Source organism: Eumetopias jubatus, unplaced genomic scaffold, assembly GCF_037043125.1.
Source record: "Eumetopias jubatus isolate StellerSeaLion01/CBP00866 unplaced genomic scaffold, mEumJub1_p1.0 scaffold_1, whole genome shotgun sequence".
In the NCBI taxonomy this organism is placed as follows: domain Eukaryota; kingdom Metazoa; phylum Chordata; class Mammalia; order Carnivora; family Otariidae; genus Eumetopias; species Eumetopias jubatus.
Window position 1 is genome coordinate 13,041,809 of NW_028274807.1, and position 17,647 is coordinate 13,059,455.

General features: G+C 39.7%; 2 protein-coding genes across 5 annotated transcripts in view; both read left to right on the forward strand.

Annotated features, from left to right (window-relative positions):
* Nucleotides 1-3,686, forward strand: part of PAXBP1 (PAX3 and PAX7 binding protein 1) — a 33,119-nt gene extending 29,433 nt beyond the window's left edge. The window contains exons 17-18 of the mRNA XM_028115657.2: nt 503-657; nt 2,517-3,686. Coding sequence (XP_027971458.1) covers nt 503-657; nt 2,517-2,634 — 273 coding nt within the window. The 3' untranslated portion in view covers nt 2,635-3,686. The remainder of the gene's footprint in view (nt 1-502; nt 658-2,516) is intronic.
* Nucleotides 3,687-9,751: 6,065 nt separating this feature from the next.
* The window catches only part of SYNJ1 (synaptojanin 1), an 88,053-nt gene continuing 80,157 nt past the window's right edge, over nt 9,752-17,647 (forward strand). For 3 of the 4 annotated variants that reach the window (XM_028115299.1, XM_028115287.1, XM_028115289.1), the window contains exons 1-2: nt 9,752-9,849; nt 10,851-10,996. In XM_028115299.1, the coding sequence (XP_027971100.1) occupies nt 9,752-9,849; nt 10,851-10,996 (244 nt within the window). Of the gene's footprint in view, nt 9,850-9,878; nt 9,969-10,850; nt 10,997-17,647 lie in introns of those variants that run through there. The other variant, XM_028115291.2, reaches the window with a different exon arrangement.

Below are 17,647 nucleotides of genomic sequence, written 5' to 3' on the forward strand. Positions count from 1 at the left end.
GTTCACCTTGCCTAGGCTCTTGCCCTAAGCTGCACCCTTGGTGCAGTGTTCCCTTGACCCCACTCTGGGCCGGCATGGATACTTGCTCACTGAATTGTTTAGGATAGGGAGAGGCTACAGTGTGGTATTTATGCTGCACATGTTTTTATATGAAAAGCTGCTGATAAAAGGAAATTCAGTTCATTTAGGGCTTCCTGGAAGACAGGAAAATGAAGCATTTGATTATCAATTTTATGTCCCTAATTTACTTAAATATTGAAGGTTATTTATCTTTTGTTTTGAGTACCTCTCTGTTGAAGTTAAAAATACAGATATATTCAGGTATATTTGTATAGTTAATGTGGAAAGTCAGGTTTAAAAGAATATCCCTTCAAAGCGATTGGCTATATATAGTTCAATAGCAGGTCTTCTAGTTACATACATTATCCCCATTGTCTAGGCTCAGCTTTTAGATACTTTATTTTGTTTTAACTATTTTATTTTACATCTTTCTTCTTCATAGGTAATCAATTGTTTCCCAAAGCAGTGGTTCATGAACCTGAAAGGAGAAAGAACTATTTCTCAGTTAGAAAACTTCTGTCGATACCTTGTACACTTAGCAGATACAATCTACAGAAACAGTATCGGATGTTCCGATGTGGAAAAAAGAAATGCGAGGTAATTTTCTGTAATTGTTCAATGAAATGGTGATCTAGAGTCTTAGTTTTTGTCACATTTAGTATTATTAAAATGTCTTAGAGTCATGTTTATATTTTACTTTAAATTGTGCATTGATTTGGTATTGGTAAACCTACCAAAAAGACACATCATTTTTTATTTTGGCAGTATTACCTAATCTTTTTTTCAATGTGTTATTTATGAAGTATTAAGAAGGACTTCTGGTAAGCACCAGCTCTAAGTCAAATGAATGAATCATGGTTTTCTCCGTCTCCTCCCTTGAAGAATTGGGGGAGATTTCAGGCTCTTAGAATGTCATGGATCTTAACCTCTAGAGGATCATTATATAGATGTAAACCCTCAAAAAGCTGGTCACTGAAACTTAAGTATATTAAAGGTTATATGCCAGTTTCGGCACATTAGTGCTGTGTGTGGAGTTTTCCTGTATCCATATCATAGACTAAAGGTCATCACTCATGATTTTTGGGGAGCAGCTTGTACATAATTTTTACCAGGGGTTGCAAGGAAGGAATGAATAAGTGAACCATTATCCTTTTTTTTTTTTTAAGTTTCATATATTGTTGCTAATGTCTAGAGTTTCCGTTTTCAGAATATACACTATCAGTCATACCCCTCTAACAAAACTTTTTCCTCATTTCCCTTCCATGAAAAAACCTTATTTTCTTGAGAAGATTTGCTGTCTCTTAGAATAAAGTTAAAAATCAAGTAGATAGTAAAGATTTTAGTGGTAAAATTCTTTGGCAGGTGATTTTGATTTATATTTTAATTTCATTAGTGTGGGTCACTTTGTTGTTGGTTGTTATTTCTTGGCCCTAATATTTCTTCTCGGTGTTTCTTACTAGATAAGTCCTGTTCACTTTTTAAACTTTGATTTATATATACTTGACTGTTTTTGTTGGGAAGTTAAATAACAAATGGTATTTACTTTTCTACAGAAAAGAACTTCAGTGCCTATTATAAGCATTTGCTGTGTGCAGAGCCCATAAAATAGGAAATAGGTTCCATGTGGGTTACAAAGTTTTACAAATAAAGTCCTTCTCTAAAAGGTGCTTGCTACAATTTTGCTGAGAAGAGACAGCTAATTACGTCACATTGTGTGCTGTTTCTCATACATGGTTCAAACTGTTAAAACAGTCATTCTTAAAATGGTGCCTTGGATCATCAGCATCAGCATCACCTGGGAACTTTGTTAGAAATGCAGATTCTCAGGCCCCATCCCAGACCTACTGAATTTGAATCTGGGGGTGGGACCTGGTGATCTGTGTTTCAGCAGCCCTCTAGGTAATTTTGATGTATGCTGAAATTTGAGGACTACTCAGAATGACAGCTAGTTGGGGTGATAGAGGAAGCCAGCTTATGCTTTCTTAGTGAATTTAGGAAAAGTGGAGATTATGCTGGATTCGTGGATGGATTGGGGATGTATACACACATATACAGTTGTGTTCCAGGTATGTTCTGAAAGACCTGGGACTCTGGTTTAGGAGGGAATGGGAGGCAGAGCTCTGAGGTAGTTTGGCAATAGATACCCTTTCTTTCCTTTCTAGATTATCAGTGAAAATCATTGATCTGAATGGATTTTTGGGGTGTTTCTGTTTTTGAAAGTGGATACTTGGTCTCCGGGCTAGTCATTTAAACATATACAAGTTTTGTTTTATATGGACAAATTTATTTTATTTTTTTTACTTGCTATAACTTGCTTATTTCTGTCTTCTTTAAAAATGTGTGCTTGAAAAAATTGATTGCAAACCTCAAAAGTGGTCATAAAGTCAATAACAAATTTTCCTTTGAAAGCTTTGGTATTAATTAATAAGATATTGCTACATTTTTTTCTTTTTTAGGGAAAACATAAAACAGATAGTAAAACTCCTTGCAAGTGTTCACGCTCTGGATCATGCTATGTCAGTTGCAAGTGACCACAATGTGAAAGAATTTAAGTCTTTGATTGAAGGAAAATAGATCTGTGAGACTGAAAAGCCTGTTTGCTTTAATACCATTCCCAGTGTATAAATTTTGTATATATGTAAAGTTTCTTAAACTGTAAAATATTGATTCTTGTTTTAATACAAAGAACATTATTAATATTCAATACTGTGTCCTTAAATGCAATTTCTTTGGAATGAAAGGAATTCATATTATTTCTAGGAAGCCTATTAATGTTTTCCTTACTGCCTGTCATACTTTGTTTACAGAACTATTTTATATGGTCATTCAAATTAACCCTCTCAGTTAATTGTCCTCTGTAAACGATGTGTGCAGTGTAAATTGTGTAATTATGCATATATATATTTATACCACCATGGAGTTACTTTCACACTGGAAATTTGTGGTGTTTTTCTACAGAGTAAGCCTTTTAACAGCAGAAAATTATTCAGTAGCAAATTGTTGTAGGGAAATTACTACACTGTTGCAACAAAAGGGCTGGCAAGTGACTAAGTGTCCATCACCTTTTGGTTAGCAGTTGCTTTGCTGCCTTAAAATTGAGAGTTGAGTGTTGACTTAGTCATTGGGTGAATGGAAACTTTCTTCCTTGAATCAGCATTACAGTCAAATGTGGGTTTAATATGAACTCTAAATAATATATGCAACATAGATTTTTGAGAAGAACATAGAAGTTTAACTTTTGGAAAAAAATAGCCCCACAAACCTCAATGCATGGTTTTGGGCTGACTGTCCTGTCTCATTCATGATTTTACCCCCTGACCAGCTTACAAAAATACATGCATTTGAATTTTAGTAGTCTGTCATTTTATTTAAAATCCCACATATGTGAGTTATATATGCAATAAAGAATACGCCTTGCTGATTAGCTACACCCAGGCAATTTAATATCCTTGGTCTTCTATAATGTTTATACCATGTTGTAAATATTCAAAGAACTTGTTTTAAAGTTTATGCTTTCTGATTATGTGATTTTCAAAAGAGGAACTTTTTGGAAATTAAGGACTATTGTTTGATAATTATATATGTAATTAAGCTTTAGCCAAGCATTAAATTAATTTTTAAATAGATCTTTTGTTGTATTTTGCTGGTGACTGATTTTAGAGCATTTCATATGACTCTAACATAGTGTGAGACTATCAGTGTGCATACCCTTGGTCAGGTCATATAATATTTATAACAGTGACATGCAGTCTAAGTGCATTGTCAGTTTTATCTTTATTGTAGGAACATTACTTATCCCTACATATTCATCCTGTTGCACAATAGTAGCCTACTAAATAGAATTAAAATGAGAACTTCAACAGAATAAAACATTTAAACATGTATACATAGGATATGCACATCATGTGTGCCTTGAATTTGTGTTTCCAAACCCATTAGACTGGTGATTTTTCCTGTGTCTACTTTTAAGGACTGTTGAAGTAAGCGGGAGACTTTATCCTATGCAATCTCTCAAGCTGTTTTTGTTTCAGGAATGGGTTTGAATACCACACAGGGACCTTGATATAAGGTGAATTCAGCATAGATGTAACAAGTAGTTACATAGATAGAACAAGTAGTTCTATCTCAACTGGAAAAAGTTTTGTTCCTGAAATAGCTAAATACATCCTTTCTTATGAAGGGAATTGGCAAAAGATAAATAGAGGGTAACATTTTAATGAAGCTAAAGGTTTGCTTCTTCAGTTTTTCCTTTTGGATCAGTCTTCTGAAATAACTCCAAAATAGGTGAGAAGGGTGTTTGAAAAGGAAAGCTATTTTATTGAGGCAATAGAAACCACAGTCATAAAGACTGATGGCTATGTTATAGCACATGATGGTGCCCCACCCATATCCCTGTGGATGCGCTGGTGTCCTGCAGGTACCTGTGGCTCTGCCGGAGGACTTTGTCTTGGCCTGTGCAGCAGGCTGGAGCATCCACCAGATAATGTCCCAGAGAACAGCCCTCAGCCAAAGAAGGGAGCAGGAAGAGAAATACCCAGTAGTTCCAGTCATCTGGAGAGGAGTCGCTGAGATAGCAGCAGGGAGGAGGCCGGGAGAGCCTGAGAGCTGTGAGATCATCATGAGACAGGCATGACCTCTGAAGCAGAGATGGCAGGAATTAAAGTCTCAGATGCAAGACTAAGAAGGTCTCAGCAAGGCTAACAGAGGGACTCCTCAACCCAGAGTTGCAGTTCTGAGTTTAGGTCTCCAGGAGCTGGCCTTTGTCTTCCCACCGCGCTCAGTCAGTGGTGCCCAGGGTCTCCTTGTGGGAGATCCTGGGGAGGCACGATTTCAAGTCTACCATACCAACTTTTAATCTCTCCAGTATGTTCCTCGTCATCTCCAAGAGGGCTTCAGTTGATTTGAGCCATGGTTGCCTGCGGTGATGCTAATCTCGTCACCCAGAATTGGCCCCAGATTGCACAACCTCACAGTGAGCACCTTCCTCTTGATGAGAGTACCCTAAAATGTAAAGTTCTCTAGTTTCTTTAAAGCCAGGTTTATTAAGGTATGATTTATAGACATTAAAGTTTACCTTCTTAAATTTAAGTGCATACAGTTCCGTGAGTTTTGACAAGTGCCTCATTTTGTTTTAAATGCTAATTTCTGGGTGGGGGTATGGGGTAACCGGATGATGGGCATTAAGGAGGGCAGTAATGAGCAGTGGGTGTTATATACAACTCATGAATCACTGAACTCCACCTCTGAAACTAATAATACATTATGTGCTAATTAGTTGGATTTAAATTTTTAAAAAATGCTAATTTCCCTTGAAACCATGAAATCCTTCTAAAAATGGTCAGATGTTGTAGAGCTGCAAAATGCAACGTGTAAGTTGCTACACTGGTGGTTCTATATGGTTACAAGAATTCATCTCTAGCATGATAATGTCCATATGGTAAAGGGACTCACCATTCACCAATTATAACATTTTGGTCTGTCGTTTGAAGTAAATGAAAATAAGAACGATTAAAACATCAGAACTTCTGCATGTAGTGAGAACGATCTAATATGTCTGAATGTTTGGGAGGCCTTATGCTTTGATAAGGCTGTTCGAAATGCTTTGGAGATTGTCCTCCAAAATGGAAAGTGTATGGATGCTGGGTTCACAGTTGCTGAGGGTCTTCAGACTACCTGGCAAAGGCAGACAAGCTAAAAATTGTTCTATGGAATTGATTTTGATGTGCAATGTTGACTGGCCCCTGGCCTGCTTCTGGACCTCCAGGCCCCAGTAATTTATACTGGCTTTCCTCTAGCCCTGGCAGCCCTAACTCCAGCAGGGGCTTGGATCTTACAATCATCCAGCTCAATGAGAAGGCCTAGCACAGCATTTCTTGGAAGATACACTGTGGTGCTTAGTTTGGGGGCCTTTACTTAAAAAAATCTTCAGAAACAAATACTTTATATCCTATGCTTGCTGATTCAAAACACATGGTGAAAGGTGAAAGATTTGATAAATCCTGTAGAAGCCATTTTAAGCTACTTTACAAAAACACTTTGCCCATGAAAGCTTACCTTTTTTCACATGTAGCCTTAGGTGTTGAAATTCCAGAGACACCTGTTGCTTAGGGATGAAGAGCTGGGTTGACCGTTGAACACCTTCCAGCTCTCATCTCAGTGAGGCTGAGCCCTGCTATTGCTCAGGTCCTTTGGTTTCCATGAAAATCCTTGTGTGTCATTAAAACAAACCCCTTCACTTGAGCTCCCTTGCGTTGGTCTGTTATTCCAAATGAAAATTTTTTGGCACACAAAAGTTCCCTGTTCATCACAGGGGTAATGGCCTTTCCTATGGTATGTGTGAGCAATTTTTCAATCTTTGAAGTTTTTTGCTTGATTTTATTTTCACAATGATTCTGCTCCCAAGCTTACTATATTTTCTACTTACACAGTTTCCATTTTTCCGATTTAAAATCTTGTTCTTCATTGATTACTACAACTTATTCAAAGCAAATAGCTATGCTATTTGGAACTTGTTGTGTTGCCTCTCAGGAGCCATCCCTTTCTATATAATAGTAGCTCTCTGCAAATCCTGATATAGCTCTAGTCTATGTAACCTGAACAAGAGCCTGTTAAAGATAACTGGATCAGGCTTTTAATATTCCCCAAGTTTGCCAAGCATTTTCTAGTATTTTTGATAAAATTCAGGCTATAAGGAAAAGTAGACCCTACTATTAATTCATATTTTAGACATCTGTCAAAATTCGTAGTCGTGTAACATGGTATAGTTTTAAAAACGGTTATTAGAATAATCATTCAAATTAATAAACCCTAGCTATAGTGTACTGGGAACATACTATTAAATTGAGCCATTTATAGTCCCTATATGAGTATTTTTGACTTATAGAAATGGTGAGTGCATATTTTAACTCGGTAGAATTGCCCATAGGAGAAATAATTTGGTCAAAAATCAACATTTAAAACTCTGGGTGTTTGCCTTCTATTTGTTGAAGCTATTGAAGTTCATATTTGAATCATCTATCTGGGACTGTTTGCTGATGGGAAGACACATAAGACTTGTATTGATTGTCTGTGGCTGTTGTAACAAATTATTACAAACTGGGTAATTTCAAACAATAGAAATTCTCTCACAGTTCTGGGATTCAGAAGTTCAAAATCAAGATGGTGGCAAGGCCATGATCCTCCAAAGGCTCTAGGGAAGAATCCTTCCTGCTCTCTCTGGTGGCTTCTAGAGGTAGCTGCTGACATTCTTTGGCTGGTGGCCATACCGCTTCAGTCTCTACCTCTGTCTTCACATTGCCTCTGTGTGTGTGTGTGTGTGTGTGTGTGTGTGTGTGTGTGTGTCTAATTTCTCTGCTACCCTATAAGGACAGTTGTGATTGCATTTAGGGCCTACCCAGATAGTGCAAAATAATCTCAAAACCTTTAACTCAGTCTCATCACCAAAGACTTGTTTTCCCCATAAATTAACATTCACATGTTCCAGGGATGAGGATGTGCAATTTTTTCAGCCTACCATAGGCCTCACTGCTCATTTTCAAGGGTCAAGAAGGTGTCAGCACATCTCTGTGGGCCCTTAAGACCTCAGTAAGAAGTTTGTGTATACCACTTAACATGTATTTTAAGTCAGCCACCCACCCCTCCCCACACTCTTCAAATCTGATGAAAATTTGTCCAGCTATTTTTCATGTGCTGTAATAAGTATAATTAGTAAAGAGGGACAAGAAAAAGAAGGACTAACATTTTATAAAATCACTAGTAAAATGGCCCTTGTGTTTTCAACCCCTGGGCATGTGCTTATTTCATGACTAAAATGATCTATTTTGAAAGGATTTGGAAAAGTCCTGGCCTTCGGACAGCTCTAGGAATAAGAGTCCCGCTTACCATCCCCCCCCCGCCCCCCATTCATTCTGAAGAAAGAAACAGCAATTCAAACCCAGAACCAAAAAACTTTGACCTTAATCTCCTTAATCCAAAATCAAAGGAAACCAGAAATAGGCAGAACACCTGCTTCTAGAAGAGCCCAACACCCATAAATGACACCCTGAGAAGGAGGGGTTCCCCATGTGGCCTCAGACAGCCATGGTGGAAGTGATCTTAGGTTAGGGGCGGGCAAGTTTGGTCTCAGGTTCCAATTCCACTTGAAACTGAGTAATTTTTAACAACTTATCTTTCCTGGGTCTCAGCTGACATAAAAAGCAACTCCCAAGCAAAGTATTCAGTAACATCAACATCTCTCCTGGAGCAATATCCTTCCATATGTTTTTCTGGTACATACATCTGGCATTCCTTCAGGGCTAGAGAGCCATTATAACTGAATAGGCAAATAAAATTTCCATTCCCACCCACTCCCATTTACTTCCTCTGTCAAATGCAATCTCTAATTGAAATGGATTCTTTGGGTGAGGGGGGGAGGTGGGAAGCAACCACAGTCCAGCAGAGAATCTTAATATAAGTTTAATTCTGAGGCTGCTGTCAGTAACCACTACTAAGAGCAAAACACCTTTTTCTAAGTAAATAGTACTAAATGAGAAATCCTTTCCAGTTCTCAGAACTAAATGTGTCTTTGCATATCTCCTAGGAAAGAAAAGGCTTCTCTTCTAGTGAATGATAGCTACTTTAGTATCCTGAAACCAGGGTGGGTCCAGCTTCTCTAAAATGGATGAAGAAATGTTAAATCAAGCCACATGACAGGGCCCAGAGGGGGAAATGATTTTGTGCGCTATAACAAATTTAAATTCTGCTTTCGCTGCTAAAATAAAAGCAAGAAGAGGAAGAGGTAAAAAACGAAGGCAAGCAGAAACGGTTTCTTCAGGATTTCAATTCCTTTTGGCCCTCTTGGCTTTGACTTCATTCCCATATTTAGGTCTATTAAGTGGAAAGAGAAGGAAAAGTCCGTGGGACACACTAATATGAGCCACGTAGCATGATTTGTTGAAAAATGAGAAGATGAGAGGGTTAGACGCCTTTAGTTATTAAATTCCATGGTTGACAAAAGCTATTCGCCCTTCAGGGCCAACCATAGCTACCTCCGTACAGCCATGTTTCAACTCAGTCTTGAGGTCCGGGTTTGTGACTTCCGATTCTCCAGCATATGTACAGCTGAGCACTCTTTCCTGTAGTGTTCCTGAGAGCTCTGGAACACTCCAGAAGAAACGACAGCCAAGAGAGTTGCTCCAAAGCAGGCATTTGGTTTTCTCCCGCTACCTACCCAGATGCTCAGAACAGGAACTGGGCGCTGTTCGCGGGGAGACACCATGGACAGCTCTTCGGGAGCCGCCCGGATGGCCGGGCGTGCTGGCCGTCCCGAGCCCTCCCCTCGCCCGTCAGGCCGCCTGGGGCGGCAGGGGGTGGTCCCGACACCCATCTTGGGCACGTATCAGTGCCCGGTCCCCAAAGCTTTTCCCCAGAGCCCCTCCCTGGCGCCCACGGGGAGGGTTGGTAAGGTCTGAAAAGCCCACGCGAGGGGACCGGGGAGGCCGATTCTCCTCGTCCCCGCTTCCCCAGCGGTCGGACCTGTAGCTGCGGCCTGGCCCACAGGCCGCCTGAGTGAGGCGCAGGTCGCTACGCTTGGAGGCCCGCAGGCAGCCTACCATTTCGGACCCGAAAGGAGGCTCGGAGTGGGCGGGGCCCGCCTCCTGACGCCCCGCCTTTTCCCCCGAGGGGCGGACCTTCCGCCCCCGGCCTCGGCGCAATGCGGAAGAGATGGGCCTGCTGGAGAGGAAGTGACGCTTCCGGCGGCTGTGGCGGCGGCGGCTGCGGGAGAAGGAGGAGGAGGAGCCGGAGGAAGAGGTGAGCAAGCCGGCGGGGGGCGGGGAGCGGGGAGCGGCTGCGGCCAGACCCACCGGCAGCCGGGCGCGCGGGCGGACTCTTCCTGAGCAACCTTCCTCGCCGCAGCCTGGGCGGGAACGGTGAGGGGCGACCGTGGGCAGCCCTGGCTCGGGAGGGCGGGCGGGGTTGTGAGGAGACTAGGGGTCGTGCGGCGCTGCGTCGGGCCGGGGGCTGTGGTGACAGCGGCTGTCAGCCTGTCCGCGGGAGAGGAACCAAGTCGGTCTGGGCGCCGGGTCATCGCCTCTGGCGCATAATGGAGGGATTGGGCGGCTAGGCGGCTTCGTCCCCCTGGGAAGGAGCCGCTTTCCCGGGCGGTCGGCTGTCCGGGACCCCCGAGAGCCCCGGTCGGGTCCGTATCGTGAGTCTTCCCGGGTGGCCATTCATATTTACGGGCTCCCGCCTGCCGTGCCCCAAGCCGGCGGTAACCTGTGCCGCTTCCCTTGCCCTTCGCTGCCGCCCTCGGAGAGCCATTCGTGTCGGATAATCCTTTCCCTCCTCCTGCCCCCTAAGGAGCTTTGAAGCAGGCTCGTTAACCTTCCCTCCCACCTCCTCTCCTTCCCCGGCCAAGGAACGGTTTGAAGTTTCCGAATCTGTCCCCTTTCAGCGTAGTGACAAATCCTGAAGCAGGAAGCTGATAAACAACTCCGAACGAAATACGCGCAAAATCTTTCCTTTTTGGTAAACATAAAGTAAACGGGAAACTCATCTTAACCAAACCGTTCGTGGACTTAGAGTAATTAAACCTTATGTTGCCTTGCCGTGAGAATTGGTAGCTTTTCCCCTGGCCTTTTGGTAAAATTAAGTGACGGCTTATCTTTTGGAATAAACCATTCTCTCCCTGAGCTCCCTTTTCTTCCACCCCACCCCCCATCAAAACCTGGCAGGGAGGGACTTCTGGATGCCTTGCAGTCCTTGCTGCAGAAGGAAACGTTAGCTTCATTTGCTTTGCTTGGTTTTCACAGGGCTGCCTCCGAAGAAAGGAGAATGGCGTTCAGCAAAGGATTTCGGATCTATCACAAATTGGATCCCCCACCTTTCAGTCTCATAGTGGAAACTAGGCATAAGGAGGAATGTCTCATGTTCGAGTCTGGGGCTGTAGCTGTGCTTTGTAAGTCATCTGTCATAGCCCACCTGATCGCGGCTCTGTTTTGATTTGAAACCGTTCAGATTCAACCATTCTTTAGAGAAGACCCTGACAACCCCTTCACTGTATTTCCTGAAGCAGATTATGTTTTTTTTTCTTTTCATCAAACCTTATTTTAAACTTCCATTTTCTCTTCTGCCCCCTGCTGCAGGTTTCTTTTGGGGGTGCGGGGGAAATGCAAGTTTGGTTATAGGTTTTTGCTTTCTTGGGTTCTTTGGCTGTTCCTAAAAGAAAACCTTTCTTTCCAAAGAATTCTTGTTACAGTTTATATCACATCACATAAACCCATAAAGGCTTGCTTGACATTTTTACTGTAATGAACAGGATTTCTTATATATCAGTTACAGTAATGAACTACAAGAGTACTTATTTATCTGATATTTTTGGAGTATCTTATGGTGAGGCCCTTACATTTTTATTAAAAGAATTGTAAACTAAAATTTCATGTGAGATATATGATTGATTTAATATGTTTTAAAAAATTACCTTGATAATCTAAAGAAAAGGACTACTGTACCACAAGCAAAATAGTAGATTAGAATGGTCTAGGTTATTTTCTGGGATGAAGTTAAAAATAAAAATATTAATTTGAATATTAATTTTCTTGCTTAGTCTTAAGATTTTGGCAGATAACTCCAGCTTGAGTTATTTGAAATGTGATTGTGTTTTTAAAGGCTTTTTAGTGATAACTACTTGTTTTTTGTCATGTTTTTGCTTTGTTAGCATCAGTTTAGCTACTGGTCATATTTTATGAATTAAAAATAGCGTTTGAAAGTCATACTTAACAGGGGTGCCTGGGTGACGCAGTCAGTAAGCATTCAACTCTTGATTTTGGCTCAGGTCATGGTCTTAGGGTTGTGAGATCAAGCCCTTGTTGGACTCTGCGCTCAGCGTGGAGTCTGCTTAAGATTGTGTGCGGGCTCTCTCTCTCTCTCTCTCAGATAAATAAACCTTTAAAAAAAAAAAGTCATACTTACAAATATAAGCTCCTAGATATTTTAAGCTGTTAAACTTTCTTCAGATTCAGTAAGTGAAGAGCATACATAAGACCCTAACTTTACATACAGAATATTAGCCTGTTAAAATGCTAATCTGATGTTAATAATCTAAAATAGTAAAATTTTATCCTGATTGAGAAAAAGGGTAGTGACATAATGAAAAGGCTTAAGCAAAGTGTAATGTATAAGAAATGTATATATTTTTGGTACATATAGTAACATGGTTTGAGTGAGCAGGAAGAGCTATTTGTGTTCTAAGAAACAAGTATTAATAAAGTGGGTTATACTTAGTATGGACTTAATTCAAACTGTTTTTTATATTTAAATAAACTGAAATATATCTTGCTATAATATTAATTTGCATAGTCTATTTTTTCATACTACAAATACAGTTCTTATACTGATGAATTCTTAATTAAAAATATCTGGGGGGAAATGGTTTGGTTTAGTTGTGAAATATTTTTTAGCTGCTTGCGGTTTTTTTCGTGATATTACCTGATTTTGTAACTTGTCTAAATTTTAAATGTTTCTACAATTGTGGCTACTGGTAATAATAGGGAGTCACATGCATACACAGTATGCATTACCCAGTTATTAGGATCACTGCTATATTTTCCTTTCAGGTACGAAACCTAAGGATAATCATACTTCCAAACCTTCAACAGCTCTCTTTTATGCCAAATAATGGTTAAAAAGGCAAGCTCCCTAAACCATGCATTTTGGCATTAACATTTATTTTAAGGAAAAAATATTAAAAATACTGTCTTAACATTTATTGACTGTATTTATTTTCATTAGATTTAGACGCATAAAGCAGTTCTTTCAGGAGAAAAAAATTGAATATTGTCTTTCTTAGTAAAAATAGCACAAATGGATGTATAATTTTTTGGATATGTTGTTAGCTTTCCTATAATAAGCTTTACAGCAATAACTTAAAATATTAAGAACTAACAGACCTTTTTATAAATCCTTTGACTTCTAAAATTAATTTGACATTCATTTGGGAGCAATACCAACGTGCATATTGTGCTGTAGTGTTCATTTTTAAAATCTCACATTTCTTAAATGCCTGTTGTATTCAGGGAGCTGTGTTTGGAAGATACTGAAGTGTTCTTTTTTTCTTCAACAATCCCAGCCCCTTGAATCTCAAGGCATTCTGCTTATTAATCTGCAAGAAGAATCTTCTCAAATCATGTTCGATATTAAACCAAAGTGTAACCCCATTTTTCAGTCAGATTAAGTTTAAAGTCCTCAACCTGTCCATCAAGGTCTTCCATAACTTGGCCCCACCCTGTTTGTCCAGTGTGGATATTGGTCTCCTTTAAGGAGACTCTTGTGTTTCCTCAGTCCTTTCCCAAAGTACCATGAGTTTTCTCCCCTTCATCATGCTGTTCCTGTTACACCCTCTTCTTTAATGACTGCTAGAATGCTTTTCTCTATCTTTCCAGTCCAAGCCTCTCATTCTCGCTCAAGTCTTCCTTTCTGAGAATCTGCCCCACCCACCCACTCCATCTCACTCTTGTCTCTTCTTTATTTGTCTAGAACTCAGTCATATCACAGGATAAACCCTTTTTATGTGCTGGTTTTTGGTTCTCAACATGGTTATGTGCAGATGTTCTTTTTGAAAGTAAATGGTAAAAGTGACCCTTGCAGGACTCAGTCATACACTGAATGTTTATGATTTCTACAGGCCTCAGTTGTCCTGGCTTTGAAAGTTTAAAAAATGAGACATCTTAGGCAGTACATATCATTGAGGATTGACAGTCACTTAATTTTCTTGGCTTATGCCAGAAGTGCCATGAGATACCCAACATGAAACCTTATATTTGTATTATTAGCACATATCAAAAAATAAGGTGCAAGTGAAAACACAGTAAAAACAGTTTCAGATCATGGATCTTTGTAGAGCCTGAGTGTCTACTAATCTTGTCTACTAATCTAGCCTCAGGAATCTGTATGTTGCTAGGCTTCTAAACTTAAATCAGTCATGATAAAATGACTTAATCAATTAGTGAGCCAGTGGTTTTCAGCCTTGTATGCACATCGTGTAATCACTGGGTGGGGGGTTATAAATACTGTTGCCTGGGCTCCAGCTCCCTAGAGATTCTGATGTAATTAAGTTGGGATGATCATTCTGAGCATAATTTATATCGGCCTTTCTAGGATAGATTATGGGATAACTTTCTTAGCTTGCAAATTTTATCCAAAGTAACCACGTTTCCAGAATTTTAATGCTATTATTGACTGTTATTGGGCTAATAACTAGTTTTCTTGAAACCTTCAGCCTGAACCAAGTGCTAATGATCCCTGAGCACTTTTGATATAGCGCTTTCAGGTTATGTGGAACTTCTGTGTCCGGGCGTTGTACTCTTTGAGGAAAAGACCCATGTCTTAGTAATCTTCGTATCTCTAGTGCTTACTACAGTGTTTTACTCACACTTAGTGAATAAATGGCTAACTTAGTGCCATGGGCGGGGAGGGGGGAGATTAACCTAAACCTTACAAAGTTGACAAAAATAGAGTATTCTGTGTTTGAAAGTACAGTACCTTTTTCTATAAAACTTTCTTTTTTATCTTTTAAAGAATTGCTGTTTGACCGAACTGCCAATATAAAAGGGATAAAAATTATCAGTCCAGAAAACTATTTAATTAAACTGAACTTTGATGTCTGTGGAGCAGTGGTTCAGTGTAGCAAGTGGATTCTCTCTGACTAGTATACTGTGTTTGGACCAGTGTAAGCAGGAAGTGTGGTGGTCAGCAAGTTATAACACTACGTGTTTTTTCTTGGAAACTAATAGGAGATTAAAAAAGACATTACCAGTTTTGTGTCAGGTTCAGTTTTCCTTGTCTTTCTATAGTTAACACCCACAAAAAGACGATGACAGGAGAAGAACAAGTAGCCAGTCTGACCGACACATGCATTAAATTCACAAGCTGTCCCATTATTTTTCAGCCCATCTCGTGCTTCAGCAGAGGTAAATAATTTACTTCATAATTGTACCCTAAGTAGAAAATGAAGGGAAGAGGTGGTCAACACATGGGAAATGAAGGATGATTCTAAAAACAGAAGTTATGGGTCACCAATTTAAAAGAGGGGAAGGAAAGTGCTGATACAAATTCCTAACTCTTAATATTAGAGCTCTTGCTCTTTTCCGTATATGCTAGGGTAGAAGTAAGGATTAATTGCTTCCATCCGTTTAGTGGTAAGATTATTTTCAGGCTTTCCAACTCAAGTCAGTTAGGACTCAAATCATCTCCTTACTAGACAGCAAGGCCATATCACTATACTCTGGACCTGGTTTCACCCCAGGTTGTCCACCTGAGTTTCTTCATTTACTTAATTTTTTCTTTATGGAAATAGGAGCCATAAAACTGTAGAACAACATTCTGGAGATCTTTGTCACAGAATGTGGATTACACTGCCTTTTCTATTGAAACTGCACACTGTAAAGGAGTTAATAATAATGAAATAGCAGTTGCCATTTCCTGGAAGCTTCCTCTACCAGTCACAGCATTAAGCCAGAAGTCCCGAAACTTTATTGTTTCATGGTGTCTCATTAAGTTTTTCACAGCACCCCTAGGCCACAGTTCCGTTTATTAAGTAATTAGGTCCAAACGTTAAATATGTCTGTCTTAACAACTCTACTAGCCATTTGAAAAAATAAGGCAAGTAAATGGAAAATAATTTATTTCCTTCATAAGTTATTTACTAATGGGATATGTATGTGCCTGTTGAGCATTGAACAGCTTTTCAAACCTTAGACTCAGACTGGACAACTCCACCCTCATTTCCTGTTCCACATTGATTTTTGGAGTGGTACTTGCTTTTTATCACAGCAACTACTGGAAACCCAGCTTTACAAAGATATGATACCATCAAAGGAATGTACTGCAGTCTAAGGTGAAAACTCTGAACTACCTCAAGCTAATAGTTTGGGCAATACAACATCTGTTGAGTATCTCTGTGTTTCTTTCAATTAAAAGTCTCCTGCAGCTCTTAGGGGAGTTCATTCTCAGCCTACAGTTGAGGGAGATGTGGCATTACACATCCTTTACTTCATTGAATTCTCTGGGTTGTGCTTTCATCTCCATTTCACAGATGTGAAAACTGAGGCTTGGAGAGATAAAATAACTGCTCTAATGATATAATCTTACCATTTGATTTTTTACTTTAATGATTGTGTTGCTGTGAGGGTGGTGGTTATTATTTTGGGTTCCGGGAATGAAGAGCGAAAACAAGGGGATGCCAGTAGAAGACTTTAAAGTTAAGAGTGAAATTGGTAGCATTTTCTCATGAGGGAAGTATTAAACTTGCTGTGTTTTTGCCTACAAACTATTAATATATTCAAGAGGGAACATGATTTGATTTAGAGTTAGGTCATTAAAAACATAGTTGTTTTGCTGAGCCAAGTTAAATGTCAGGTTCTAAAATTTTGGATAACAAGTGTAGTAGGTGGTGATGACAAGCAGTGTGTATAGTTTTTTTGTTTGTTTTTTTTTTTTTTAATTGCCAAATGCTGACAGTCAGCATGATTGCCCTTTAGATAAGTTGCAGTATCCTGTCTCTTTTTAAGAAAAAAATTCAAGTTGAGGGAAGAAGGGCCTTTTTATAGTTGACTTTTTCTGCACAGAATGATGAAATTTAGACTTGTTACATATCACTTTGTGTTAGGCTTGCAAAAATTCATTTTCTTTTTGTAAGTAATTTTTGGAATGTTCTATTTGATAGAAAAGAAAGTAAACAGCAACTTAAATATCTATGCTTTAAAAAAAAAAAAAATTAACCTAACTTTTCACTCCTGGGCCAGGTAGCAGGATTAGCTTCTTAATGTAGGGCCAAACTAGTAGTTCCTAAGTGCTTTCCTTTCTCTGCCACTTAACTTTTCTATGAGAAAATAAAAGGTGAAGCACAGTGTGTCTGTCATTGAACAGTAAAATACCATTATGTGACTTTACTATATAATTTCAGGTCTGCCAGATGTTCTAACTTGTCTTATAAAATTTAGTATAAGACTATAACAGGATTTTTTGCTTCTGACCATGATGGTATAATAGGAACCCTCTCACTTTACATAACAACAAGGAAACAAATAAAATAAACAATTTTCAGACATTGAACAATAGGTGGCACGAGACACTGATCCTTGAGGGAAGGGAAACAAAGGAGTGAACCTTAGGATTGCTCTAGCTGATCACTCTGCTTATTACCTTAAGTGCTTCCGGGCTGCAGTAGCAGGGAGATGCACCCAAAGAAAGCCTGGCAGTCTCCCTGAGTTGAGGACACGGAGTAGGGAATTTGTGGAAGCCAAGGCAATGAGAACTCTCAGGAATAGTACCAAAGAGGAAGCAGCTGCACAGAGAGTTTCAGAGATGTGCAGAAGGTAACGCATGAGATTTCAGCTGAGTACTGATCACTGCTCGTATGTAAGGAACCTACCCAAGGCAGGGAAAGAACCACCAAAAAGGAGCAGGAAGAAAAATTCCTGGACTTCATCCAGGGCTGGGAATAGTTAAGTTGTCTGCAGCCAGAAAGGAGAAATATTATAGTACTCTGGGAATTGGGTTGAAAACTCAGAAGGGTATATTGCTTCAGTAGTGGGACGGAGTAGCCCTAAAC